This window comes from Lacerta agilis, chromosome 16 (assembly GCF_009819535.1).
Source record: "Lacerta agilis isolate rLacAgi1 chromosome 16, rLacAgi1.pri, whole genome shotgun sequence".
In the NCBI taxonomy this organism is placed as follows: Eukaryota; Metazoa; Chordata; class Lepidosauria; order Squamata; family Lacertidae; genus Lacerta; species Lacerta agilis.
This window is the reverse complement of record NC_046327.1, coordinates 38,031,927-38,059,388: the sequence shown is the minus strand read 5'-3', so window position 1 is coordinate 38,059,388 and position 27,462 is coordinate 38,031,927. Positions and strand designations below refer to the sequence as shown.

At 46.9% G+C, this 27,462-nt stretch overlaps 1 protein-coding gene across 1 annotated transcript in view; it reads left to right on the top strand.

Annotated features, from left to right (window-relative positions):
• Positions 1–1,398: 1,398 nt before the first annotated feature.
• SYP (synaptophysin) overlaps positions 1,399–27,462 on the top strand; it is a 28,410-nt gene continuing 2,346 nt past the window's right edge. The window contains exons 1-6 of the mRNA XM_033173940.1: positions 1,399–1,469; positions 6,054–6,119; positions 18,203–18,327; positions 19,025–19,220; positions 20,234–20,425; positions 24,332–24,626. Of these exons, the coding sequence (XP_033029831.1) occupies positions 1,452–1,469; positions 6,054–6,119; positions 18,203–18,327; positions 19,025–19,220; positions 20,234–20,425; positions 24,332–24,622 (888 nt within the window). The 5' untranslated portion in view covers positions 1,399–1,451 and the 3' untranslated portion in view covers positions 24,623–24,626. The remainder of the gene's footprint in view (positions 1,470–6,053; positions 6,120–18,202; positions 18,328–19,024; positions 19,221–20,233; positions 20,426–24,331; positions 24,627–27,462) is intronic.

Below are 27,462 nucleotides of genomic sequence, written 5' to 3'. Positions count from 1 at the left end.
TTATTAATTCAGAATGGCATTGCTAGGCCTTGAGTTCAGATGCTATTGAGACTTCTATAATGGTTATCCCTTATTCCGAGGGCAGGCAAGCTGCAAACCTCAGTCTAATTTAATTCACTTCACTTCCCTCACCTCAATTTCAAATGCCCTCTCAGACTCAGACACACATGGGTGTAGCCAAGGGGGGCACTTGCCCCCCATTCAATAAAAATAAATACAAATCTGAGGTTTCCCCCCCCCCAACAGAAATCCTGGCTATGCCCATTCAGACACAAGCAATCAGGTCAGCACTCTGGCCATTGTGAAGGGTGGGAAGAGAGAGAAGCGGGGGGGAGCAGAAAGGGTCTCAAATGTGATGATCCTCTTCCACCCACTGCTGGCTTCCTCATCACCTGGAGGCAGCATGTGGCTCCTGGCAGATTCCCTGCAAGGGAATATGGCCCTTGACCAAACAAAAAGGTCAGCCACACCACTGCACACTGCAAGTCTGACCATGTCTCTTCACTTCTCTCATCTTTTGTACAATGGGGGTTACTCCCAGGTAAGTGGAGTTAAGATTGCAGCCTCAGAGTGAGTATCAGCTGTGCCCTTCTTTGGGACAGAATTGGAAGTTACAAGTGAAGCAGCTTCTAGGCTTGCCATATTTTAGTCTAGCAAATCGTGGACCACTGTGCAGCTCACATCAGTGAAGCAAAATGGCATGAAGGGGCCTGTGTAACCACAGTGCCATCCTGGGCATGTCACCATATGACTGGAATATAGGCAACCAATGCCTAACAGTCATTGTTGCCCTGTTATTTCCTACACAGCACTGATGGCGCAACAGACAGAATGAATGTATGGCATTTCCATACACCCTGCAAAATTTCTCCAAGCTGGCAAAAATACCTAGAAAACAAATACATTGTGTGATACAGCATAGTTGTCTTTTTATAATTTTTATAAGCAGCCAGTCCATTTTGCAGAGAAAATGAACCTAAGTAGTCGAAACTGAACCGAACAGAGCAGCTTTCCCCGTTGACCTTCCTTCGCAAAGTCCCTCCATTGCCGCACTTGGGACTGTATGTGTCTCGGGGCACAGACCTGCTTCTTGGTCGCCGCTGCGTTCTACATATTGATGGGTATACATCAAGCACAACGAGGGTCCTGCTCCTTATGGACACGGGCCCCGACAGACAGACACCCCTTTAAAAAAGAAGAAAGGGGGGGCATCTCTCCACCCCGCCAACCTCCATTTCCCACGGCCCTTCTCCCTTTGCCCACGAAGGACATGGCTCCGGCTCAGCTTCACACGCTTGCCACTTTGACGTCAGCCTCCGGCTCTTCCAGCCTCCCCCCCCCCCCGCCGCCGCCGCCACTCAGCCCCTCGCCCCGCCCTCCGCGGCTCTTCACCCCCGCCCGACCCAACCTCCCCGGCGCTCTGCTGCGTCGCGCTCGCCTTCCCCGCAAAGATGGAAGTCGTCAACCAGGTGAGGCGCGCCGACCTGCAGCCCCGCGAGCAGCTCCCCGCCGCCCCCCCGGACCCCTCCGGCTCGGCTGGCTCGGATGCTGTGAAATCCGTGCGGCGCGGAGGGCAGGAGCCCCTTGACGGGGGGGGGCGATTTGCAGCAAATTGCAGCGGGGGAGGCTGCGGAGCAATTGCTGCAGTGAAGCCGGCGGGCGGGGGGCGGAGGCGCCGGGGGGGGGGGCTGAAACGAAAATGCCCTCGAAAGAGCGGGAGTCCCCCCCCCCTCCCCGCCCCGCTTCTTCCTCTGCAATGGCTTCGCAGAGGGAGCTGCAATAACGTCGGTGCAGCGAGGCGACGAGATGCTGCCGTCTGTCATTGCAGCAGATTGAGGGGGGGGGATCTGGAAAATGGCTGGGCGATGCGGTAGAGCTACGCCCGGGTGGACGGCGCTTGGGGAGCCGAAGGATGCGGGGGGGGGAGAGAGCGGCGAGCCCGGGATGGTCTCCGTTGCAGTAAACAGGGGCGGGGAGGGCGATCGCTGCCCCCGCACGCATGATCCGCCGCCGGCAGAAAGCGGGGGGGGGGGGTTGAGGGAGAGCTATGCGGGCCGCAGCAAGTGTACCCTGCGCGGGGGGGGGGTGAGGCAGACGGGCAGGTGGGGTGGGCAAGGGCTGGGGGGCACGTGGAGTTGTTTTGCAACAGAAGTGTGGGGGGGGGGGGAGTGCAGCTGCTTCCCGTCCAGGTTAGGGGTGAGCAGGCAAGGTGTGGGGTGCGGGCGGCCTTTCTCGGCGGGGAGGCTTCGGGCAGAAGGGCCCCCCTCTCCGGCTGCTGCAGCAGCAGATGGTGTTCGAGAAGCATCAATATGGCTGCAGAAGAACCTCAAGGCGCAGCGGGTGGGGGCAGCGAGGGATACTGGCGAGGGAACGGGGGGGGGCTCTTATGTCTTATTTTTCCAGGATCTATGGCAGGACGAGGTGGGAGGCGGCTGTCGGGCAATAAAGAAGGTTGGAGGGTGCAATCTGGCCGTCCCATGCTGGCAAGGAGGATATGCCGGGGAGGGGCGTCTTCTCACGACTCTTCCCCAGAGCAACTGCAGTCAGATGCATGGGGGGGGGATTTTGCATAGGATGGGGGTTTCGCTTTGGAGCTGCGGGGGTTGCTGCTCACTCACTTGGGCAGCTGGCCTGGGGGGGGGGGAAGTGCAGTGATGTATAAGTTGAGCACAGGAAGGGGCACCCAGAAATTAGGTTGGACTTTTGGTTTTACAGTGGGGCTTCTAGTCAAGGGGTCAGAGGGGTCGGGGATGTCTGGTGGTGGGCATTTGCAGAACTGCTTACCTTAATTGGGTTTGGTAAGGAGAGAGTCCAGAAATGGGGAGTTGCTGGGGGGGGGGGGAGTTGAGATGTCAGTTTGTGTTGTGTTGGGAGAGGCTGCGATCCCGAAGAGGGTGTGGGCAGTTTCTTTGCATTCAGACTCTCACAGCTCAGTCTTGTGCACATTTTACCCAGAAGTAAGTTCCACTGCATTTTGGAGGGTTTACTCCCTTATATGGGTGCTTAGGATCACAGCCCCACTCTCTCTTTTCTCACTTAGAAATTTCACACAGCAGAGGAAATAGAGAACCCATCTCCATAAACCTCCAAAGTCAGTGAATCATAGCTGTTCCTTGGGGTTAGGGCAGCATCTGGTAGATAGAATGTAGCTAAATTTGGTACTGTTGGTCTTGTTTTGTCTTTTAAACATGTGTTAATGTTTGTGTGCTTTAAGGTGTTGTGATTTCGGATCTGGAACTGCTAGGTGTGTGTTTGCTTGCCAAGCTGGCCCAGCTAGAGAGGCAAAAGTATGCAGCCCTTTAATGAGTGCCCAGGAGCATCTGACTCCACTGTGTTGACGCCTTGGGATGGGGAACTGTTAGCTGCCCTTCTGACGAGATCCACTTTCTCAGTGGAGCATTATAAATGTAAAGCAGGGGTGCTAAAGGAGGTTACTGGTGATGGTGCCAAGGATGGGTTGTTTTGAATGTCTTTTTAGGGTTAGGGATGATTTTCTGCAGATGCAGAGTTGTGTGCTGGGTCATGAGCTGGGTGTTAATTGCTCATGGGCAAGAGAGTTTTTTGCTCTGTTTTGCAAGGAGAAAATATAGACTGGTTGGAGGACAGTTTGGGTCTTGGGCGATGTGCGTAGGCAGTGTTGTCGCATTGCCTCTGAGTGTGCAAATCAGGGATACGTGTGTCATAACTAGAATGGAGCTCGCCAACTGTGAACCAGTATATAAGCATGAGAGATGATGCATGGTGAGACTATGGGATGCACAGACTTTGAAGTTAGTGGGGATGTTTTTGTGGGTAGAGACTGAGAAGCGGTTTATGGTTTATGTGGGTGATGCTACTGTTGTAGTTGGTTTTACTTTCACCTCCCTCCACTGGAGTGTGGAGATCATAGAACGTAATGGAGAACGGGTGTTGCTATTTTGGATGGATATTGTTTCAGTCTATTCCAGAACAGATAAACTCTCAAGGTGGCTTAAAAGTAAATCACTATCCCTTCAGCTCTGATCTGTGATATGGGGACAATAACACTGGCCTACCTTACATAGTTGTTGTAAGCATTACTTTGATAAAATGCGTGAACACATGGAAATGCTAAGTATTATTTCAGTAGATGGGGAATTGCTTCCTTGAGAAGGGCAGAGTGTTTTGTGTTTTGCAAGGTAGGAGAGACTGACCTCTCTTACAAGTTGTTTTTATTATGGGTGTACTGCAGGAATAATTGCACCAAGAGAAATGTCAGGGTAGAGGATGCGTCTTATTTGCTTTTTGTTGTCTTTGAATGGAAATAGTTCTCTGTGGCAGCCTTCCCCAACCTGGTGCCCTCCAACTGTTTTGGCTCTGCTGGCATAGTGCTTGGAATGTGGTTGCCTCAGTTATGGTGGTCTTAGAATCAAATTACTAGTTCCTTGAGGGCATGTGTGGAATAAGGTCAGGAGATAGCCAGAAGAAAATCTAGCCAAGTCAGGGGATAACCCTGAAGCATACCAGTGCAAGTAGATGCGGTGGGAAAGTAAACAGCGTTTCCGTGCATTTGTCACGGTGTTCCGTTGCACCAGTAGCTGTTTAGTCATGCTGGCCACATGACCCAGAAAGCTGTCTGTGGACAAACGCAGGCTCCCTCAGCCTGAAAGTGAGATGAGCGCCACACCCCATAGTCAAATTTGACTGGACTTAACCATCCAGGGATCCTTTACCTTTTACCTAACCCAGGAGGAAGATGGTGGATCATTGGGTGGAATGTGATAGATAGGATCAAAGCCAATCAACCCAGAGATTGAGCTTGGATATTACTGGCTTTTTAAACACCAGAACTGGTGCTTACCTGACAAAATCCAGCTTCACTGGTCAGGCAAATAAAAGGCTAACAGGTTAGCAACCAAAGTCATTTTGGTAAGAAAATAATGTTGTCTTTGAGTCCAAAAGTGAGAGGTTATATGTGATATGGTTAAGATGTGGTGCATTAGGGAAGTGCTGTGTTATATATTGGTGGTAAGAATGACTGAATATTCAAGACTTCTTTATTCCACAGGCTTTTAAATTGGATTCTTTATTTTACAGTCATAGCACATTTTTGTTCCATTGTATTCCGTATCCTGTATACTGCTTAGAGGCAACTATAATTAAGTGATAAATAAATTGTCAAAATAAATAAACATAAGGTGCAAAGGTTTGGTTTTAGAGCACATAAGAGGAGCTCACCTTCTTATCTCTCCTCATGAGTCACTGGTTAGAAGGGGGCAGGCCTAGAGCAGAGACTCAAACAGAGACATGAAAGGGAGTTTCATCTGAGAGCCGGTAAATGTGCTGCATCTCTGTGATTTGGGAAAGGTTAAATGCTTCAGTTCAAACTGTGCAGAGGTGGGATAAAACCATTTGCCCCCTCCTACTGGTGGAGGTTAGTTGGAAAGCCAGTGGAGTTAAGAGGCAGCCTCTTTGGTGGCTTGGTATTTTGGGCTCAAAGCAGGCTCAGGGCCATTTTGTTTTTATTACCTCCCCTTCTTTTATGCTGCCGATTATGCAGTGAAGGCCAGGACTTCTGGGATATGGGTAGTGCCATGATTCAGGCATGATTCCAACTTAGCTGAATTCCTGCCGTTCTGTGTCCAATTCCCAGTGGGGTTCCAGGAACAAATTCCTTTTTGTATGTCACTTCTGTGAATAAATTGATTATTGTTTGGAGAATGTTTGTGATAGATCAGCCTTCACCAGCCTGGTGTGCTCCAGATGTTTTGAATTGGCTCCACAGTTGCACTCAGATCCTTTTTGGGATTCTCCCAGCATAGCCAGATAGCCTGTGACCCTGGAGGGCTCATTGAAGTAGACAGGACTTCATTCAGGATAAGGCAGCATCCTATAGAGCTCAGTGGGAGAGCATTTGCATCAAGGCCCCAGCATTTCCAGATGAGGCTGGGAATGTCCTCTGCCAGAAATTCTGGTGGTCAGAGTAGACAGTGATGACATAGGTAGGACACCATAGAAGGAAGCTTCCCAGGTCCCTATGCTGTTCCTACAAGGCAGAAGCTTCTAAACCAAACTTGTCCTTTCTCTCTTCGCAGCTGGTGGCCGTCGGGCAGTTCCGGATCTTCAAGGAGCCTCTAGGCTTTGTAAAGTTGCTAGAATGGGTGAGTCCAAGTCCTCTACTTAGACACCTTCTGTGAGCCAAAGACAGGCAGGGAAAGAAGCTGCCCATTCTGTTCCTCCCATTCTTTGCTGGATTCATCATCATTATCATAATTTTATTTGTATGCCACCTTTCCGTAGTTAAAACCATGCTCAAGGTTGTTTACATCATGAAAAGATTTACATAATTACAAACACAACAAAAGGAGCTATAAACAATAAATGAAACACAACCAAAAGTGCACAACCAAATTGCACAATTTCCACATCAGTTGTAATATCTAAAAATAAAGGTATGAAAAACTAATATCCATAAGAGCAAATTCTCCCACTTTTTTACTATCTGTCAGTCTTTAGGTTGGTTGTCCCAGCAGGATAGAGCTGCTTAATGCAGAGTGCTTTGAAGTATGGAACAAGGACCCCATCTTGCTTTACCCCAGCCCACCCTGCTCTGTCCCAGCAGTAAGAGCAACAGAAGGAACTTGTGGTGCCTTGACATCACGTGGGGACAGAAGGATAGATAGCAGTAGGCTTCCTCTCCACATTTCAGAGGTAAACTACATTGCTGGCAGGCTGCTGCTACAGGTCCAGCTATCCTTAACAGCACAGGAGCAGGCCAGGCTCTTGTTTTCCTGCTCAGCTGGCATTCCCACATGCCACAGTCACTGTGGCTGTAGCAATCTGGCAGGAGGCATGGAAAAAGTGGAGGGCTGCATCCTGGTAATGATGGTGGTTTTGATGTAAGGACAGGGTGCATCTGTTCAAGTGGTGTCACAAGAGGCACACACCTTGGGCTCAGATAGGAAAGTGTCAAAGAACAACACTGTGCTAGGGGAGGAATGGAAACCCAAGCAGCTCATTTCACATGGTGGAGAACAGATTGTAAGGCTTGAGGGGGGGAAACATTTACCTTGTTCCTTGGCCTTTTCATCTCAAGTAGAATTAATGTTGGAACCAGCCACAAGATAAAATGGTGTTCTGTCACTTCCTCTGCAGCAGCCAGGTTCTATAATAAAGCTTCTGCAGAGCCATTAAGCAGGACATTCCACACCAGGGGTGGGGACCTCAGGCCTAGTGGCCAGGCCTGTCCGTTTGGGCTCTAGGACTTTCCCAAGGCCACTGCCCCTGAGGACACCCCCTCCACTGGCCCTCCACTCTGCTCCTCCAGTTCTCATGCCTCCCTGGACTGTGTCTGTGGACTGTAAGGATGCCTTTTGCTTGCCTGGATAGAGAGATGTAAGAAAACTGTGATGGTACTATACTAAACTGTGATGGACTGTACTGAAGAGTCACATTCATTGCCCCGCTCACCACAGATGTGCATCCCCTCGCCCCGCCCCAGCTTGCCTATGGGGGAATGTGCCACCAAGCTGAAAAAAAGCTTTCAACTTCTCTTCTTTATAGAATCATAGAGTTGGAGGAGACCACAAGGGCCATCCAGTCCAACCCCCTGCCAAGCAGGAAACACCATCAAAGCATTCCTGACAGGTGGCTGTGATATGATACAATGAATGTCCAAAATTTGACTGCTGATACTCACATGTGTCAAGAGTTCCAGACAGATTTTGCAGGTGTCCAAAAGCTCAAGATTAAAATGTGATTGTTGGAACCCATTGATATATGTGCTTAAAAAAGAAAAGGAAAAAAAGACACACTTCGGCCTGGTTTGGAACATCATTGTCACCTGAACTCCCCATTCAGTTGTCCTCTCCTCTCCATTGTGCAAGCAGTGATCTGAGATGAGCCTGTGGCCTCCCCCATGTGTTAGGGACTGGGTGTCTGCAGGGGAGAGCCTGCTGTACTCAAGTAGGCTCCCAGCACAATTTATTAAAACCCTGATCTTTCTGGGTTCTAGATCATGCAGAGAAACTAATTGAGTTCAGCCCCCAACATATGGGGGACTGCGGGAATGGAGATGTGCAGGAGTGGGCAATGGATACATCCTGCCCTGCTCTATGCCAAGGGAATTACAGGGCTGTAGGAAACCCAGCACATAGTTTAGTGCAATCTCTGGTCCAAATTTCTGAAACAAAAATGTCTCCTTCATGCAGGGAGGGAAGCGCTACACAGCTTTTACCTACCCTACTTTAATATTTGGGAAGGACATCTGGGGCTGCTCCTTAAAATCATGCTTGCTTTACTGCAGGAAAAAGAGCTTTCCTAGGCAAGGCTGGTTCACTTAAATGCAATGCATTCAAGGAGGCAAATGAGATCATGGCACTATCTATGCATCTCAGAGGTGGGGAATCTTTGGTGTCCAGGTGTCATTGAACTCCCCAGTCAACATGTCCCCTGGTCTGGGATGTGGGAGTCCAGCAACAACTGGAGGTCTATATTTGCAACAAGCAGGTTTGACAGGTCCTTATCCCTGCAACACTGACGTCTGAGCCAGTATTTGATTCATCAGTTTACACATCTGTCGTTTGGGTTGCAAAGCTGGGAGAAAGATGGGCTCGCCTTGCAACTTGAGAGGTTGTTGTGAGCTCTGCTTTCACACTGCCTCTGTCTTCACCCTGAGACTCCCATCTCTTATGGAAGCTGCCCACCTTCACCTTCAGAATGTCAAGTATTCCTAAAGCTTTTCATAACTAGTGGCATATCTAGACTGCCTTCTTGGCTATGTGGATTTGAATAAATCCAGATTCTGGAGAAATACTTGGTCCTTTCCCCAATAAAAGATGGAGAGGGTTTTTTTTTTTAAAATTCATTCTTACACACATGTCCTGGAACATTTGCAGACAACAAGCACAATAACTATTTTAAACAATATCAATATTTGAAGAAATATAGTCTCTTATCCACTGTGTGTGTGTAAAGAGAGAGAGAGAGAGAGATGGTGCTAACCTGCATTCTTAGGATTACTGAAAACAGATTTATTCATTTACTTATTTTTGCTGTTGGCACATACCTGTCATGTTGTTTTCCAAACAATAGTAATTACAACAGAACAATGAAACATGCAGTACCTTTTGTGCAGTTCCTGTTCATTTGTACAAAATGAATTTCTGGTAGGTTTTGCCCTCTGTACAGCATTTATTTATTACATTTATATGCCTCAATTTATCCGAGGAGCTCAAGGCGCTGCAGGTGGTTCTCCACACTCACACCCCCAGTTTAATCCCCACAACAACCCTGTGAGGGAGTTAGTGAAGAGTGACTGGCCAAGGCTACCCAGTGAGATTCATGGCTGAGGGGGGATTTGAAGCTGTGTTTTCCCAACTGTGGCCTGATAAGCAGAATGACCATCAGTAACCAACAGCAAAGTATCATTAATGTAGAAACAAATGCCTGAAAGAACAACCTTTCAAAAAGCTGGGAGGAGCTGGAGCGTTTTGGTGTACGAGATGGAAAATCCAGGTGCTCCTCCCTAATTGACAGAGGACACAATCCTCTGGGAAATAACCTTGTCTGCCTGAAAGGAAGGGGAGCTGTGCAAGAGCATAGCAACAGGTCTTGTGCAGGATAATTTCCTGATGGATGGCACCTGTGAAGGGTCCATTCTGTCTGTGTGTCTCTCTGCCATTCCAATTCCACTTGCTGGCTCCTCACACCATTGCTGCTCTGGTCCGGTTTCCTGGTTTTTTTTGTTTTGTTTTGCTGGTGTTAATCTGCAATGGCATAGCAGCTCTTTTGCCTCGTCAGATCATCTTGTTTGCCATGCAGAGGAGACCAGAGAATCAGGCTTCAAGCATGCTGTGGATTAACTAATCTGCCTTAAAATAGACCCAAGCAGTATCTATTAGCAGTAATTCTGATCCAGGAGCCCTAACCATGAGACCAGAACTGGTGGTAGACTAATTACATTAAGGTGAAAATACATATGTAATTTTATCTGGAATGTCTTCTTAGCTACAACAAAAGGGGTTCGAACCCCTCCTGTAGTACAGTATTTGCAACTGTGGTGCAAAAACCAGCAATTTTAGATGCCAAGGAGCAGAATCAGGAGTAATATCAGATATTTCCCCCACTATGCTTAGAGTAATCTTAGAGCTCAACACAACTGCAATTCATAGCCACATCTGATACAGATCTGATAAAGCTAAGCATTACCTTGGTTTACAGCCTCATGGTCACAGTTTGTTAAATAGGTAAGCCACTGAAAATGGAGACAACAGAAATTGCTTTTAAGGCTTAGTCAGAACAATCGACAAAATAATGAAATAATGCTACAAGCCGCAAATAATGGCCGTGGCTGAGGCATGTGGATCCTGTAGCCTCTCTGGGTCTCCTTGCATTGCAAGTCTCACCAGCCTTAGCCAGATGGCCAGTCATGTGGGGGGGGGGGGTGGAGTTGTGGGCCCCCAACAGCTGGAGGACCACAGGTTCCCCAGGCCTCTCCCTCACAGATAAAGGCAAAATATAATGTTTAGGTTGTTATATTGTTAATTAATTAACTAAATTTGTATACCACCCTGTACCTGTAGATCTCAGGGTGGTTCGCAACACAAAACTACAATGTGAAAAAGACAAAAGACATAATAAAAATAAGAACAGAAACAAATAATCCCCCCTTCTGACAACACATTTAAAAGGACATTGGCTGTCACTCAGCCAACAGTGTGGTTGAAGAGGAACGTTTTCTCCTGGGGCCTAAATATCTATAATGAAAGTGCCAGCCAAACCTCCCTGGGGAGAGGATTCCACAAACAGGGAGCCACTGCCGAAAAGGCCTGTTCTTGTGTTACCACTCTGCTGACCTCATGTGGAGGAGGCACATGAAAAAGGGCTTCAGAGGATGATCTCAGGGTTTATATGGAGAGAGGAGGTCATTGTGGTATAACTTGAGGTTGTTCAAATTAAACAAACATGCACAAAGAATCAAGAGTGCAAAAGTCCAGAAAAAAGATCCCTCAGTTTCCCTAATTTTCAGAGAACAAAGGAGGAAGCAAGGAACATCAGAAGAGGCTCCTGGATTAGGCCAATGCCCCACCTAGTCCAGCATCTGGCCAACCAGATGCCTGTGCAAAGCCCCCAAACAGGACCTGAGCACAAGAGCCTTCTGCCTTCCTGCCCTTCCCAGCAGCGGGTATTCAGAGGCATTAAGCCTCTGACAGTGGAAGTGGAACATGGCCGCTGTGCCTACTAGCCCTTGACAACCTTGTCCTCCATGAATTTGTCTATAAGAAGAATGTAAGACGAGCCAGGGAAGGGTGCTTGCACCCACCAAACACCCACCAAGCACGACAGAAGGAGACAAAGGAACTCCATAGCACTACTGTGTGATGAGAAGCATATAGGGCCACAGGTTTCCGCTTCCTCTTCCAAAGAGCCACAGGAAGGAGAGTCCACTGTCTCCTGGGGAATTCTGCTCTGCTGTCAAACAGCTCTTACTGTTAGAAAGTTCTTCCTGATATTAAAGTTACTGGTTCGAGTCCTATCCTTCAGAGGAGGAGAAAACAAGCTTGCTGCATGTGACAGCCCTTGAGATATTTGAAGACGGCCATCATATCTCCTCTCAGTCTCCTCTTTTCCAGGCTAAACATACCCAACTCCTTCAATCATTCCTCATAAAGCTTGACTTCGAGACCCTTGATCATCTTAGTTGCCCTCCTCTGCATACATTCCAGCTTGTCAACAAGCTTTCTTAATTGTGGTGCCCAGAACTGGACACAGTATTCCAGGTATGGTCTGAACGCAATGATACTATTACTTCCCTTGATTGAGACACTAAAGTTCTGTGGATACATCCTAGAACAGGCATAGGCAAACTTGGCCCTCCAGATGTTTTGGGACTACAACTCCCATCATCCCTAGCTAACAGGACCAGTGGTCAGGGATGATGGGAGTTGTAGTCCCAAAACATCTGGAGGGCCAAGTTTGCCTATGCCTGGCCTAGAATATCATTAGCTTTTTTTGCTGCTGCATCACACTGTTGCCTCATGTTAAGCTTGTGGTGCAGTAAGACCTCCAGATCCTTTTTGCATGCATTGCTAGTAAGCCCATCCTATACAGTGGTGCCTCGCAAGACGAAATTAATTCATTGCGCGAGTGCTATCGTATAGCGGAAATTTTGTTTTTTGAAGCACGGTCGGAGGAAGCGCGGCTTTAGGGGGGGGAACCCTTTCATTTTCATTTTGCGAGTCGCGGCCATAGGAAACTTCGCCTTGCGAAGCACCCTTTCGCTAGCGAATGCCTTTCGTCTAGCAAGTTATTCATCTAGCAAGTTATTCGTCTAGCGAGGTACCACTGTATTTGTGCATCTGGTTCTTCCTGCCTAAGTACAGAACCTTACATTTGTCCCTAATGAAATTCATTTTGTTAGCTTGTGTCCAGTTCTCCCATCCAGTGCTGTCAAGTATCCTGTTTTCCCCGGGAATCTCCCTTATTTCAAGCAGTTTCCCGCTGCTATCCCTTATTTTTCATATCCCTTTAATTTCCCGTTTTTTCAAAGGAAGCAGCTCCTCTCCCCACCCCCCTGCTGGCCAGAGACTGGGAAGACCTTGCCTCCTTGCAGCCTCAAAGCAAGCGGGAGCCATTTCCCGCGCTTATAGGCGTCGTAGCCCACGGGCAGCGTTTCCAAAATACAGTAAGCCTACTGCGCGCGTTCACACCAGTGCCGCCCACTTTTGCTTCTGGCTCCGCCCACCACTGCCATGTGACTGTCCCCGGGATAGGTGAGGCTGCTGATCCCTTATTTTCAAATCCGAAACTTGACAACTATGCTCCCATCTTTTAAGGTCAATTTGAATTCTGATTCTCTCCTCTGCGGCATTAGCTACAGTTTGTTGTCATCTGCAAATTTGAGGAGCATTCTCTCAATTCCTTCATCAAAGTTGTTTATAAAGACATTGAACAACATTGGGCCCAGGACAGAACCCTGCGGCACCCCACTGGTCACTTTTTCCCAAGATGATGAGGAACCATTAAGAGTACTCTCTGGGTTTGGTCAATCAACCAGCTACAAATTCTCCTAACAACTACCTCATTCAACCCACATTTTACCAGCTTCTTTGCAATGATATATACCTGTATAAGTAAACCCTCAAACTCTGGTGTGGCATCCTTTGGGATCCTGCCACAGTCAGCATTTCTCCTGATGCTTGTTTTCAAATAAATTACAACTGTGCTGGACTTTGGCAGAAAGCAGTAGGATATGGTGCTGGTGGTTGGGAAACTCAGCTAACCCCACTTCTTGTCATTCCTGCAGCAGAAAGAGAAGTGTATAGCAATCTGAGCATTAACCACAACAGTGCTTGGAGACCTCCTGGGCTTTTGATACTCCACTATTTCAGGCCTTTTGCCCCATCTGCACTATGCATTTAAGGCAGTATTATGCCACTTTAAGTAGTAATGGCTTCCCCCAAAGAGTCATGGGAACTGTTGTTTGTTTAGGTTGCTGTGAATTGTTAAGAGTTGCCTATTCCTCCTACAGAATTACAATTTCCAGAGTTCACCGGGAAGAGAAATTGATACTGTAGTTAAGTTGCTCTGAAATTTGTAGTTCTGTGAGGGGAAAGGGTGTCTTCTAACAGTGCTCAGCATCCTTCATAAACTACAATCCCCAGGATTCTTTGGGGGGAAGCCACAGCTATTTAAAGTGGCATGATACTGCCTCATATCTCATTAGGATCTGGAGCAATTCTAGGCCTCCCTCACTGGCAAAATCTGCAGCTGCCCATGTTTCCCCTGCCAAGTAGTGCTTTGGCACTTCACCCAGAAGAACTTGGGCAACGGCAACGGTGAGCCCTCCTTTGTGTTGCAACCTGGAGCACACCTAGACACTTTCCCTGGTTGGTTCTTTCACAGATGCATGCAACTCTTGCCACAGAGGCTTTAGATAAATCCTAAATCCCTTTATCTTTCAGGTCCACCGCAATTCTTAATCCATCTTTTCTTGTGTGCTATGCAGTAAGAGAGGCACATCTGCATGGAGATTTTGATAGGGTTTGTCAGTACCTTTAATGCCCTTGCAATTCCTTTAGGGCACATGAAGAGAAAGCACAGCTTTTGCAGTGGCCTCAAGCACCTTCCCAGTGGTTTTTTTTTTTTTTTTTACCAGAGAAGCAAATCTACTAAGGCTGCATAAGGGTGTCCTCCATTGTAATGCTTGTCATACTATTTAGGATTGATGTATGTCACACTTTCTGGACAAAGGTTTCCAACAGTCCTGCAAACTTACTGTATGAGAAGCTCAACATGCACATCGTCATGTAAATGGGCCCAGGATGTTTGGCCACTCCAATCAGCTGTAGTGAACAGTCCTCACCATGTTGTAAAGAGTACAGGAGTGCAATGCTCATATTGCACACTGTTTCACTGGCACCTTTATAAATGTTGTCACCCCAAGAAACAAGCTCAGGTTGCTTGTGCAGTTCAGCCAATCCTTCCACTGCACTCCACCTAACCTGGAAGCTGGTTTCATATCCAGGTGCACCAAAAGCTCCCTAACACTGTGAGCATGAACAGGTGTGCTATTGTTACTCCTTCCATTTTGGTCAGCCATGGCTGAAACATTACCGCTCTGCTCATCCTCCTCTGGAGCCATCCTACCCAATCTCCCCCTCTTTTACTCATTTATCCTATATATACTAATAGCAAAGTCTTCAAAGATGGATCCTTATGTAGCCAATATAGCACCATCCACACAAGAGGTAGGTATCTGTAGGTTTCAGGGAACCCCAGGATTTGCCGAAACAAAATGTTAGGTGGAAAAAGCCCTAAGGGGGCAGTAGAAACCCAAAATAGCTCAAAGGGACCTGAACATGTTCCACAGGCACAGAATGCCAGCTGACTCTGTTTGGAGGGCAAGGTGGGGAGGGGATAGAAATTGGAGTATCCTGAAAGGAGGCCTTCCTGGCTGGTTGGCATCCTGAACAGCAACAGTCAATATGTTGCCAGCCCCATTTGTTCACTGTAATTGCTTCTTTATAAACCACTAAATTAGAATGATGTTTAAGCTCCTCGCTATAAAATTCACAATGACATACTTTAAAGGAAGGAAAGAAAGAAACCAGTTTCATCAGCGATCAAAGCAAAGCATGCACTTAAAACCCCGGGTATCTCCTTCCTCCCTGAAGCGTTCTTCTTCTGCACTCTGTACTGAGCACAGGAATGGCGACACAAACTCTACGGGTGGCAGACGGCAAAGTGGGTCAGGTGCTGGGTTAATATCTGGTCCCTGCTCAGCCACTGGAAGGAGGAGATTAAAGGGAGGGGGAAGAAGACTCCCCTCCCCTCCTCTTTATATCTCTCATTTTATACTGAGCTCACGCTCAACTCTAAAAATACCTACGATTGCACAGTGAGTTTCTCAGCTGATCCGGGATGACCGTGAACCAAAAGCCTCCCCGCCCCCAGGCTGGGATTACTGCTCAGAGCACCAGAAGGTTGCAGCAGCAGCCACAGCTGGAAAAGAACCATCTGTCTGTTTGCTCCCTAGGGCACCTCCTGCTGGCCTAAGAAAAGCCAGTAGCCCAAGAAAGTCTTGCGTTCCTCTCCACATGGGCTAGCCCTGCCTCCACAGGAGAGGAGGTGACTGATGCTCAACTCTGTGACATTATGATTCCAGCAAGAGGGCCTTTCATGAGAAAGGAGTGTTTGGCTGTGAGAAGGGAACGTCTTCTAAAATCGTACATGCAGATGTGTGCATACATTGTGTGTCAAGAGCCAAGGCACATAAAATGGCACACGGTGGTATGCCTTAGTGCTCAACTCAAATAAACGTCAGAGAAGAATGATTAAGGTATCCTTCATTTAAAAAAAAACAAAACCCTGGAGGCTTTCCTCCTGGGGATACTAGGCCCAAACATACCTAAAAAGGCAAGGGAAATAGTATTGTATGCCACAGTAGCTGCAAGAATATTAATCGCTACAAATTGGAAAGGAGAAAAAATTCCAACTAAACTGGAGTGGCAAAGTAAACTGCTGGAATACGCCGAGTTGGCAAAAATGACAGAGAAACTGGGAGGTCATACTGATCAAACATTTATTTAAAAATGGGACATGTACAAAAAATACCTTAAGGACTATTGTAATAATATGATGTCAGTGTCGAGCCTCAAATGACTTCTGTGGTATGATGGATAATTATAAGAGAATATATTACTGATGAAAATTAACGAAAGAAAATGAAAACAAACAGTGCGCTAGATAGATTAAGTGGTAGATGCACGATGGGGTGATGGGAAGTGGTTAAAAATGCAAGAAGAACTTATTGCGATATGATGTAACAAATATTACCATTTTCTTTTCTTTTTTTCTGGATAAACCTTTTGTTCGTTGTTTCCTTTTAATTTCAATAAAGCATTAATAAAAACAACAACAAATAAACGTCAGAGAAACTTGGATGTGCTCCAGATATTAAGTGCCGCCTCATTCCTTTTTAAGGCCTAGTTCTCACAGAGATGGTTAATCTGAAACTGGGCTGTACATCAAAGGCAGGAAACTTTTGGCCCTACAGGTGTTGCTGGACTACAACTCCCATCATTCTTGAGTATCTTATTTACATATTTATTGCATTTATATCCCACCTTTCCTCCAAGGAGCTCAAGGTGGCATCCATAGTTCTGCTCCCCCGTGTTTTATCCTCACAAAAGCACTCTGAGGTAGGTCAAGTGGAGAGTGAGTGACTGGCTCAAGGTCGCCCAGTGAGCTTTGTGGCTGAGTGGAGATTTGAACCCTGGTCTCTGAGATCCTAGACCAACACTCTAACCAACAACACCTTTCCCATCCCTGCTGTACAGTGTCAGCACACATGGCATACACAAAAATCCCTTCCACATAGAAAACTAGCATGTCAGCAGAAGGGGGTTCTAATGTTGCAAAGTTAGGAAAATAAAGCTTAGACAAGATTGGGTCTCACTGAATACTGTACCGTCAAACCTCAGTTGTCAAATGCAATCCATTCTGGAAGCCTGTTCAGCTTCCGAAATGTTCTACAACTGAGGCGTGGCTTTCGATTGGTTGCAGCAGCTTCCTGCACTCAAGCAGAAGCTGCGTCGGACATTCAGCTTCCAAAAAATCTTCAAAAACTGAAGCATTTATTTCCAGGTTTTTGGCGTTTGGGAGCTGAAATGTTCCAAATGGAGGCGTTTGAGAGCCAAGGTTTGACTGTCCTGCCACTCCACCTAGACCATCTCTGTTTCTGAGTGCTTAGAATATGCCTACATCAAAGGCATATACTAAGTGGTTCAGTATTTATTCCCTTTAAAGAGGGTGAAGCAACTGTGTTCCTGTGATGGCGGAGTGAGGTAGCGTTGGGATTCTCTAACAGACTTTTCAGCACCCTCTGAGCTATAATTCCCAGGAGATTTTGGGAGAAGCTGTGAAAGAAAGGTGGTTATAAATCATCTATGTCGCAGCAGCTGACACATATTTTCTCCCTTTAATAGCTAGAAATGAAAACTCATATTCATCTGTTCACATCAGAACCAAAGTTAATCTTTCCTCACTCTTTCCCCCATTCTTAAACCACCCTGTTGACGTTTATAATATGCACATTTATGCACTAACACCCGCTGCCATATTTCCCATAGCCACCGCTTTGTTGCTGGAAACTTCCAGTAACTAGCGATGATCTTAAGTGCTGCAAGCTACAATTTTACAATCTTGTTTCCTTTGTATAACAGCCTACACTTTCTCCAATAAAATAACAAGTGTTTCCAAAGGGAGTTCTCGTTGCATTTTTAAACTCTTTTATAACTCCTTCCCAGAAATGCAGATTACTTATACATGACCACCAAGTAGGTTTGAAATATATGCCATTTCTTACCACACCGTCAACGTTTTGCTTGTGCAGTGCCATACTTTTTTTTTTTTAACCATGAAACCATTGGGCCTCTGTGAGAACATTTCTAGGCCTCTTTTCTGCAGCTCATCTTCCTGTCTCACGCACCACTAGTTGTCTTTCTACACGGAATGATACCATGCGTATGTAAGTTGTAACATGAAGTGATGCTAAATGGTGGTAAACTATGGCATTAAGACACAGGGATTTATGCTTTTGTAGAAACTATACTGGGAAGTCAAGCAGGAGCCTTTGTTGATCAGAATCCATGTAGAAGATCAACAAGTTGTGGTGAAATGGCCCAGGATCCTCTGAGCACTCACTTTCTCTGCCTCTCTCCCTCTCTCTCTCTCTCTCCAGTTCTTTTCCATCTTTGCATTTGCAACATGTGGCAGCTACAGTGGAGAATTCCGCCTGAGTGTTGAATGTGCGAACAAGACTGAGAGCGATCTTGATATAAAGGTGGAGTTTGCCTACCCCTTCCGGTGAGTTGAATCCTCAGCTGCGATTATTTATAACCCGCTCTTTCATAAAATATAACAAAGCAGCTTATAGCATATAAAATACAATTTATTAGGTTTTTTAATTTCCATTTATAACCACTTACTGTCCAAAAGATCTCAGAGTGGTTTACAGTAGATAAATTCATATGCTTATATATACTGTAGCCAATAAGCACAATGAAACCATGTCAGATGAGTCACATTACAAAATATATAAGCCGTGTCCATATACATAAAGGTAATATAAAAACAGAAAAAATCAGAGCATGTCACAATATCAAATTTCCATCTATACAACGTAAATCACTCACCATCCAGAGCTGCTGTCAGTCAGTGGTCTGGTTTGGTATAAGGTATATTCAAGCACCCCTCCCCTAAATCATTCATAACTGCACAATCCTCCTCTAACTCAAAATTCAGCTTCTCTTGGCACCAGATGTGTGTTGCTTTGGTGCAGAATTCAAACAGCAACAGCCCCGGGTATGTACAGCTCTGACGGAAGGTGGTGGACTCTCCTTCCTTGGAGGTTTTTAAGCAGAGGTGGGATGGCCATCTGTCAGGGGTGCTTTAGTGGAGATCCCTGCATTGCAGGGGGTTGGACTAGATGGCACTTGGGGTCCCTTCCAGCTCTCCAGTTCTGTGATGCTATGATGACTCTCACTCTTTTTCTCCTTCCCAGGCTCCACCAGGTGTATTTTGAAGCTCCTACTTGTAAAGGGAACAAGGATAAAGTTTTCTTGATTGGAGATTGCTCCTCCTCTGCTGAATTCTTTGTCACCATTGCTGTCTTCGCCTTCCTCTACTCCCTTGCCGTTATTGTAGTCTACGTATTTATGCAGGACAAGTACAGGGAGAACAACAAGGGACCCATGATTGTGAGTGCCCAAACTCCAGGGTGTGACGCAGCATAGACATTTGGCTGAATGCAGGGACAGGATGGGCCATTTAGGCAACTGCCCCAAACCCTGACACTTCCTAGCAACCAGAAGCAGACGTCACAGCAGCTGAAGGGTGCTGTGGGTAGGTGGCACATTAGGAAAGCCTGTTGCCAGGGCCACCTCTACCCATTAGACCAATGGCCATTAGCAGTGTCTAACTCAGTACCGTCAAAGAGTAGTGGCAACATTATGAGATAGTTATATTCTGAGTGGGTGGTAAAGTGGGCGAGGTGCTTGATTTTCTGCCTTATATGCTGCAACATCAGGGCCATAAAACGTGGTATAGGGATGGAGGGAATAAGGCAGGGTTTCTAAAGTATTTGGGCTACAGGAAGAAACAAGGACTGGAGTTCTGAATATTGATGTGCAGCTGAACTTTGACTTTACGACTTTAGGATGCTGGTGACCCACCAAGCTGGGTGCAGCCAGCAGTGATGCATGGGGGGCTTAGCGGGGGCTTGACAAACCATTTGTGTTTGTTGTGCTAGCTACCTGGGGCTTTAGAAACAGTGGCTTGACTGTGGCCAGCTGGATAGTTTACTGCACACCAGAAATTCTATGTGTGTTTCCACCAATTCTGAACAGACCGGAAGGTCCTGGGAGGAAGTGTGAAGCGGGAGGCCCAAAGCAGCTAAGGAGCTTTGCAGCAGGAGCTGGGTCTGGGTTAGGGGATCTGGACAAGTGGGGGGAGCTCCATATTTAGCCCAAGCTGAGTGAGACACATCCAAATGGGCAAGTTGCGCCAGCGCAGTGGTTTCACAGTGGGCCCCAGTGACTCCACCTCTTCCTGGATTTTCTTGGGACACTGGGTAGTGTCTTTGGTCCAGGGTCTGAGCACCAATGGGTCCTAACAATCCACTGGTAGCCACTTGCTTCTCCTAGAGGAACCCACCTCATCCTTTGGGCAACCATAGTTGTAACCTCTTGCCCTCCCTCACCCCCCACTGCAGGATTTCATCGTCACGGCTGTTTTCACCTTCATGTGGTTGGTGAGCTCCTGTGCTTGGGCCAAGGGCCTTTCAGATGTCAAGGAGGCCACTGACCCTGACAATGTGATTGAAGGCATGGCTGTGTGCCGGAGTGAAGGCAACAAGTGCAATGAGCTGCGGGAGCCCGTCACCTCCGGCCTCAACACCTCTGTGGTTAGTCCTCCAAGCACCTACTCTGCTTGCTTGCTTGCTTAAATGTTTTATATACCGGTAACCCTTGACTACTAAAATCTCTAAGCAGTCTGCAAAGATACAACCAAAAAACAAGTTAAAACTGTAAAATGGAACCTCGGTTAGAATATCAGCTGGAGTTTTAGAAAGTCTTCAGTAGGTGCCAGCAGTTCAGTAGGGAGGTGATCTATCTGACTTCAAGGGTTTATGGAAGGGAGTTCCATAAGACTGGTCCCACAATACTGAACGCATGGCCTCAGGTTGATCTAAGTCAGGGGTCCCCAAACTAAGGCCCGAGGGCCGGATGCGGCCCAATTGCCTTCTAAATCCAGCCCACAGACGGTCCGGGAATCAACGTGTTTTTACATGAGTAGAATGTGTCCTTTTATTTAAAATGCACCTCTGGATTATTTGTGGGGCATAGAAATTTGTTCATATTTTTTTCAAAATATAGTCCGGCCCCCCACAAGGTCTGAGGGACAGTGGACCGGCCCCCTGCTGAAAAAGTTTGCTGACCCCTGATCGAAGTCATGGGGGACTATTAACCGTGATTCCCCTGAGGATCTCAGTGCCTGAGCCTAAGGGCATCCAGGGCAGACTCTTGAGCCCTGGAATCAAGTAGCATGGAGTGCTGCTGAGCCGTATGAAGGGCAACCTATGTATATTTGTACCCCGGCCTCTGAGAAGGCATCTTATAGCCTGTGCTTTCAGTACTGGTTCCAGATTTTGGAGAGCCCTTGGGTGAAACACGCTCTTTCAGTGAGTCAGACGCCACACTAATGCTATTGCTGTTGCTACTCGCTGCTTGCTTGCTTGCCAGGCAGATTGGTGCCCCTCCCCTTCACCACCACTGTTGTCTGGGCTGGACCGAAAGGGGGGGGGGGTTGAGCAGGTGAGGCGGTGGCAGGAGAGAAGGAGCAGGTCCAGGGGCCTCATGTCAGTTGTTCAGTATGGACCTCTGCCAATGCTCAGCCATGCCAACCCTAGATGCCCGTTTTGGGTGCTTTTGAGCATTCAACTGCTGTAAAGGTGTCTTAGATGTTTTGTGGTGGTGGTGGTGGTGGTGTGTGTGTGTGTGTGTGATATTCATGTGTATATATGTAGTTATGTATTTTGTAGGGTGGCCAATCATTCATACTGTTATGTTTCCTCAAAGTAAATCTGCACAGGACACTGCATCTTTAATTTGGTTTAATTGCTAAATTAATCCATTTGAATAATCATTGAGGCCCATTTTAATCACTGGCAACAACTTTTAATCAGTGGGACTGAGAGTTATTTAATTTGGGCGTGTTTTGCTGGTGCTCATGTTACAGTAAGAAGAGAATAACAATAATCTGTGCCTGCAGTAATATGTGGGTATGTGTGTTTGCCAATTATTGATTGATGTTCTTTATCCACCTGTCAATAAATATTCTCTGGGAGACTTACAACAAAATGATATTAAAAATATGATATACAAAGAATTATAAAGAACAACAAAAATAAATTACAGCAAGAAATAAGAGGAAAAGATGTTTGCTTGCTGGACAGAATTGCTTTTGTTCATTTATATACATATTGCATATTTACCGTATTTTTCGCTCCATAGAACGCACCGGACCATAGGGCGCACCTCATTTTTAGAGGAGGAAACAATGAAAAAAAAAAATATTTTTCTGGTTTTCCTCCTCTAAAAGCCCTTTTTTGTTTTTTTTTTTGTTTTTTTTTTTTAGGATCAGCTAAAAGTTTTGCAGCTTTTTTGCAAAGGGAAAAGCCCTGGCTTTTTTGAGGATCAGCTAAAAGTTTTGCAGCTGTTTTTGCAAAGGCAAAAGGCTTTTTTTAGGATCAGCTAAACGTTTTGCAGCTTTTTTTGCAAAGGGAAAAAGCCCTGGGTTTTTTTCCCCGAGGATCAGCTAGGTTTTGCAGCTTTTTTTGCAAAGGGGGAAAAGCAAAGCTCCTTTTGCAAAGGGGGAAAAGCAGAGAGGAAAAGCCCCATTTTTATGAGGTTTAACTCACATTTCTGAAAAATCTTAAGGAAAGGGAGCCATTTCTACAGTTTCCAGACAGATAATCTAATCAGCCAGTCACATGTCTTGGGGAAACAAACAACCTCCCTCTGCAGCACTTTCAGCAAAGGAGGGCGGGGCTGAAAGGGAGCCGGGACTCTTATCTCTCTCCCGATCTCTTGCTGATCAGCTGCTGAGCGGGGTCCTTTCAACACTCCCTTTTCTCTTTGTAAAATAAAAAGCATGATCCTCTTTTGGCCCCTGGGCAATTCAGCTCCAGGGACCACCATTCGCTCCATAAGACGCACAGGCATTTCACCTTACTTTTTAGGAGGAAAAAAGTGCGTCTTATGGAGCAAAAAATACGGTACTCAAATGTAGATCCCACTGAGTTCAATGTGGCAAAGGAACCCAAGCAGACTTGAAGAAATACAGCCTTAAAAGAGAAGCTTGGAACATTCTCTAATCTTATTTTATAATCTGCAGAGATGATGGCACAGCTGCTAGCTTTCAGAAGGGTAGCTGTGATAGGGGGAACTGGCAGGTGGCAGTGCTCTTGAAGGTGAAGTCCCTAGTTTCCCAGGGTTGCTAGAACAGATCTCTCCCTCTCCGGACTGGCTGATGTAGCCAGTAGGGTGGAGGGGAGGTAATATTTGACTCCAGAGCAGTGACTAAGGGGGGAAAGGAAGACCCTCATCTTACATCCTTATCAGAATGCTTCAAGAAGCAATGGCTGAGTCTCTGTTGCCCCAGTAAGGCTAGGAGTCTTCTGCCTCACCTCATCAGTTATGTTGACCAAAGTAAAGCCCAAGTGATTCTTCAGATGAGATATAATCTGGTATATGTGTTTATATAAATCAACCTTCAGTTTGCAGCGGCAAAAATGAGTGAATGATGGGAGGCCTGAGATATAATTTTTGCGAATGTGGCTGTTGGTGGGAGTCCTTCCAAGGGAGCAGCACTGCAGCAGCCCTTTAGCTGATCTACTTGTGGCTAATCACCTATGAATAAATGAGCTGCAATGTTGATGAAATATTGGAGCAAATGATAATCTTCAAATTGTTGCAGGGAAACCTTTGGGAGTTTCCAGGGAGAAGGTCCTAATAAAGGACAATCTTCCCTGGGGGGCACCTGCCCACTAGCACCCCTCTTCCCCTGCAAACAGGGAGCATCAGCTGAGTATTGGATGTGACCCAGGGGCCGGGGGAGGCACACACAGTTAATGTGGTTGTCTTCTTAAAACAAAACAATGCTCTAAGAAGCTCTAGGGTTCCTCCAGAGTCTCTTCAGGGAGAAGACTGGAAAGACAGCAAACAGATAAAACATCTGGTTTCAGGTTCAATCCCCAGCATCTCCAGGTTAAGTTGGGAAAGACTCCTGACTGAAACCCTGGAGAACTGCTGCCAGTCAGCGCAGGAAATACTAGATGGGCTAAGATCCTAAGGGCTCAACCAGACTAACCCGATCTTTATCACTGAATTGGAGCAAATGTCAGTTGGGTTTTCTGCAGATTGACCTTTGCTCCAATTCAGTGGTAAAGAGCAGGTTTTCTTGGGGAAAGTGGCAGAGCAAATGGGAAACTGCTTAGACCTGTGCTTTCCAGGCATGGGAGAAGTGGAAATGGGGACATGCCCTAACTCTTTAGTAAAGCAGCTGAAGGAGGAGTAGCACACGAGATGTCCCTCTCTTCCCTTTCCAAATCTGCCATTCCTCCCAGATGTCTCCAGCCTACCACCTGAGGCGACTAATGGGCAGCCCAGCCCTGCATGCTTGTGTATACACACACACAAACACACCCCACTTCCAGACAAGGCTTCTCAAATGGCAGGGAACTGGGACTGCTGAGGAAGACTCTGCAATTAATTGTCCTTTCTCCACCCTGTCTTCATTTTCTCCCCAGGTTTTTGGCTTCCTGAACTTGGTGCTTTGGCTGGGGAACATGTGGTTCGTGTTTAAAGAGACGGGCTGGAGCACCCCCTTCGTCAAGTACCCACCTGCCCAGGAGAAGCCGCCAGCACCTGAGGCCTTTGGCGATGCCTACAACCAAGCGCCAGGCTATGGGCAGCAAGACACGTATGGGCAGCAGGGTGGCTACCAGCCTGATTACAGCCAGCAGGGCTATGGGCAGCAGGGAGAGTATGGGCAGCAAGGCGTCCAAGGCGGGCCCACTTCCTTCGCAAACCAGATGTAGGCGGGTGAGTTGTGCTGCTGGCTGGCTGGGCAGGGAGGCGGGGTGGAAGAGTCCTCTTCTCTCGCCCTTGAATAAGGAGGCTGTGCAAGCAACATGTTAAAAATATTACTCTGCAGGAAAAACGGAGTCCTGCAGTTGAGACCCATGTTCCGCAAATTAAGCACATTTGTGTCATTTATTATGGTTTTGCTCATCATGGAGGAGGAACAAGGAGCTATGCTGGGGACTGAAGCATCACTCCTTGACCACTTCAACCTGATCATCACACACCAATTTTATGAAGGGGACAGTTTGCAAGTCAGCCTGTAGTTCTCATACGCAGTTCTGACACCCTTTAAGACATGAACAACCCCCAGAATGTGGCACCCCAAAAGCCATTGTGCTGATGAGTGCACAGGCACAGGTGCCAGCTGAATAGGAATTGTGTGTGTGTGTGCGCGCGATTATAGGGGGAGGAAACCCAAAAGGCAATTTGCATCAGGTCAATACATCCATGCCCCCTTTGTAATGTGAACAACTCCATGCAAATCTGGCTAGAAACACAACCAGATGAAATGACCTCACTGCGTTTCAAGCTACTAATGTGAACATACCCATATTCGAATGCTTCCCCACATCCAAAGCCATTTTCCCATGCCAAAATAAAAAAGCTGTTATGCTTTGTGAAATAACATGGCATTTGGTAACGAATGTGGTGTTATTTGGCAGCTCGCTGATATTTGTATATTATAGCAGTGTAGACCCTAATACACAGTTGTGCCTGAGGCTGAAAGGTGTGGAATCTAGAGGAGAATAACATTCTACACACCTGGACTGTGAGCATCTAATTCAGGTGAAGGGAACCTTTGGTCTTACAATGTTGCTGAACTACAACTCCCATCAGCCCCAGCAAGCATAGCCAGGGATGATGGGAGTTGTAGTTTAGAAACATGTAGAGGGCCAAACATTCCCCTCACCTGATCTGGATTGCTGACATAGTGAAATGAGAGCCTTTTGGATACTATTGAATGGGTAATCAGCTTTGTTGGCCTGTGTGTGGAATTTGTTAGTCTGTAGGTCTCTAGGCACATTTGCCCCAGATATCAGGTTCAGATTTGAACTCCACCATGGACTACAGAAGCAGCTGACTGCTGCTAGGACTCCTTCCCCTCGGCTGGTCTTAATGGCCAGAAGCCCCCTCTGCCTTAGCATGTCTCCTTCCGTGAGGAGTCGTCCTCAGCTCTTGGTGCACAGAAGAGAAGGCAGCTTCCTCAGCCTGGCCACGTACCTCTGAGAGTCAAGGCGTTCTCAAACTGCTCTACAACACACCCTCATCTGAATCAATAAGCAAAGAGTCCTTTGTCAGGATATAAATGAAAGCAAGGCTTTGTCCTTTGCATGCAACGGTAAAGAACAATGTCAAGCTTCCTTTGTGCAAATTTATATTATGCCTTTGGGTCAAAAAATTAATAGCAGCGCTCCTACCCACCCCAAATCAAATTGGGACTGTGGTACTTAGGGAGTGAGGGATTAAATTCCTTTCCTGATTAAGCTCCCCCCCCCCTGCTACACACCCAAGCTGCAATTTGCACCATGCCTTAGATGTTTTGCTCTGCTGACAAACAGCAACTGAGAGAAATGAATTGTTTTAATATGTAAAATATCATACATGTGTTTTATGAGTTGGTGGGGGAGTGATTTTAATTGGTAAAATTGTGTATGCCATGGTTCCAGCCAGGAAGAAAAACCCTTATAATCAGAAATAAGAGAAAATTGGCTGCGTGTCAGTTTTCTTTGTTAACAAATACCAAATTGCACCAGATAATTGAGCTAAGACACTCTTCAGAAGAGCTGTGGTAGGGGAAAAGGTTTGTTGGCTCAGCACTCATGCAAGTAGTCTGATGAAGTTTGGGCAACTGAGTCTGATACTGCTCTCCAGCAATGGGAGTTTATTTTATTTATTTATTTATTTATTTTAAAACAGCTGAGCTTCTTGTCAATGGAAGCTGGCCCATATCTGAAATCCACTTAGTAGAGTTTCATGTCTTAAAATGCATTTTGTATACAACTTCCCAGCGTGGAAATAAAACTTTGCCCCGTAAGCATTCAGACTCAGGAAGCCTATAAATTTCCGGCCAGGGCTGGCACCGTTTGAGGGGACCTTCCAGGCTCTTGCCCTAAGCAAGCTGGCCAGGGAGCGGGAGGCAGAGCTGTCAACCCTCCCTGCTGTTTCCCAATGCCATAATAAGGGAATTTCCTGCAAAAAGGGGGAACGGTTGACAGCTATGGCGGGAGGGTGGGTGGCACTGCAAGAAGGGCAGCCCAGCGCTGGAAAGAGAAGTACTGGGCGAAGCAGCTGCAGCAGATGCCGCCATCTTACCTGCCCCAGAATTCACCTGTGGCCCTACCCAGGGCTGGCTTGCCCATGAGACAAGGTGAGGCAGATGCTTCAGGCAGCAGGATCCACAGGGGGGGAGCAGATCTGGCCTCCCTATGGGGGAGGCCCAGAAACAGGGGAAATAAGCTACATCAACATAAATTAAGTCAATAGCAGTGGTGTGCCCTCCTGGGCCTCAGCGTTTGCCCTATCCTGCCAGGCCTGTGAGGAAGACCATCATTGCTTGGCACCCCTCGGCCTCTTGGGTCTGGGCTGTGTGGTGGTCTTCCAAGGCCAAGAGAGGTAGGGGTGATGATGCCATGGCTGGGGACAACTCTCCCCCCCCCAAGCAGCTGAGCCAGAAAGAGCCCTTCCCTCCACCCCCAGGGCCATTGGAGAGACACTTCAGAGATATGTTCCAGTTCTGTTCAGATGCTCCTGGAGGGGGTTTTGTGTGCGAGTGTCGCTTCTGTCACAGGAAAGC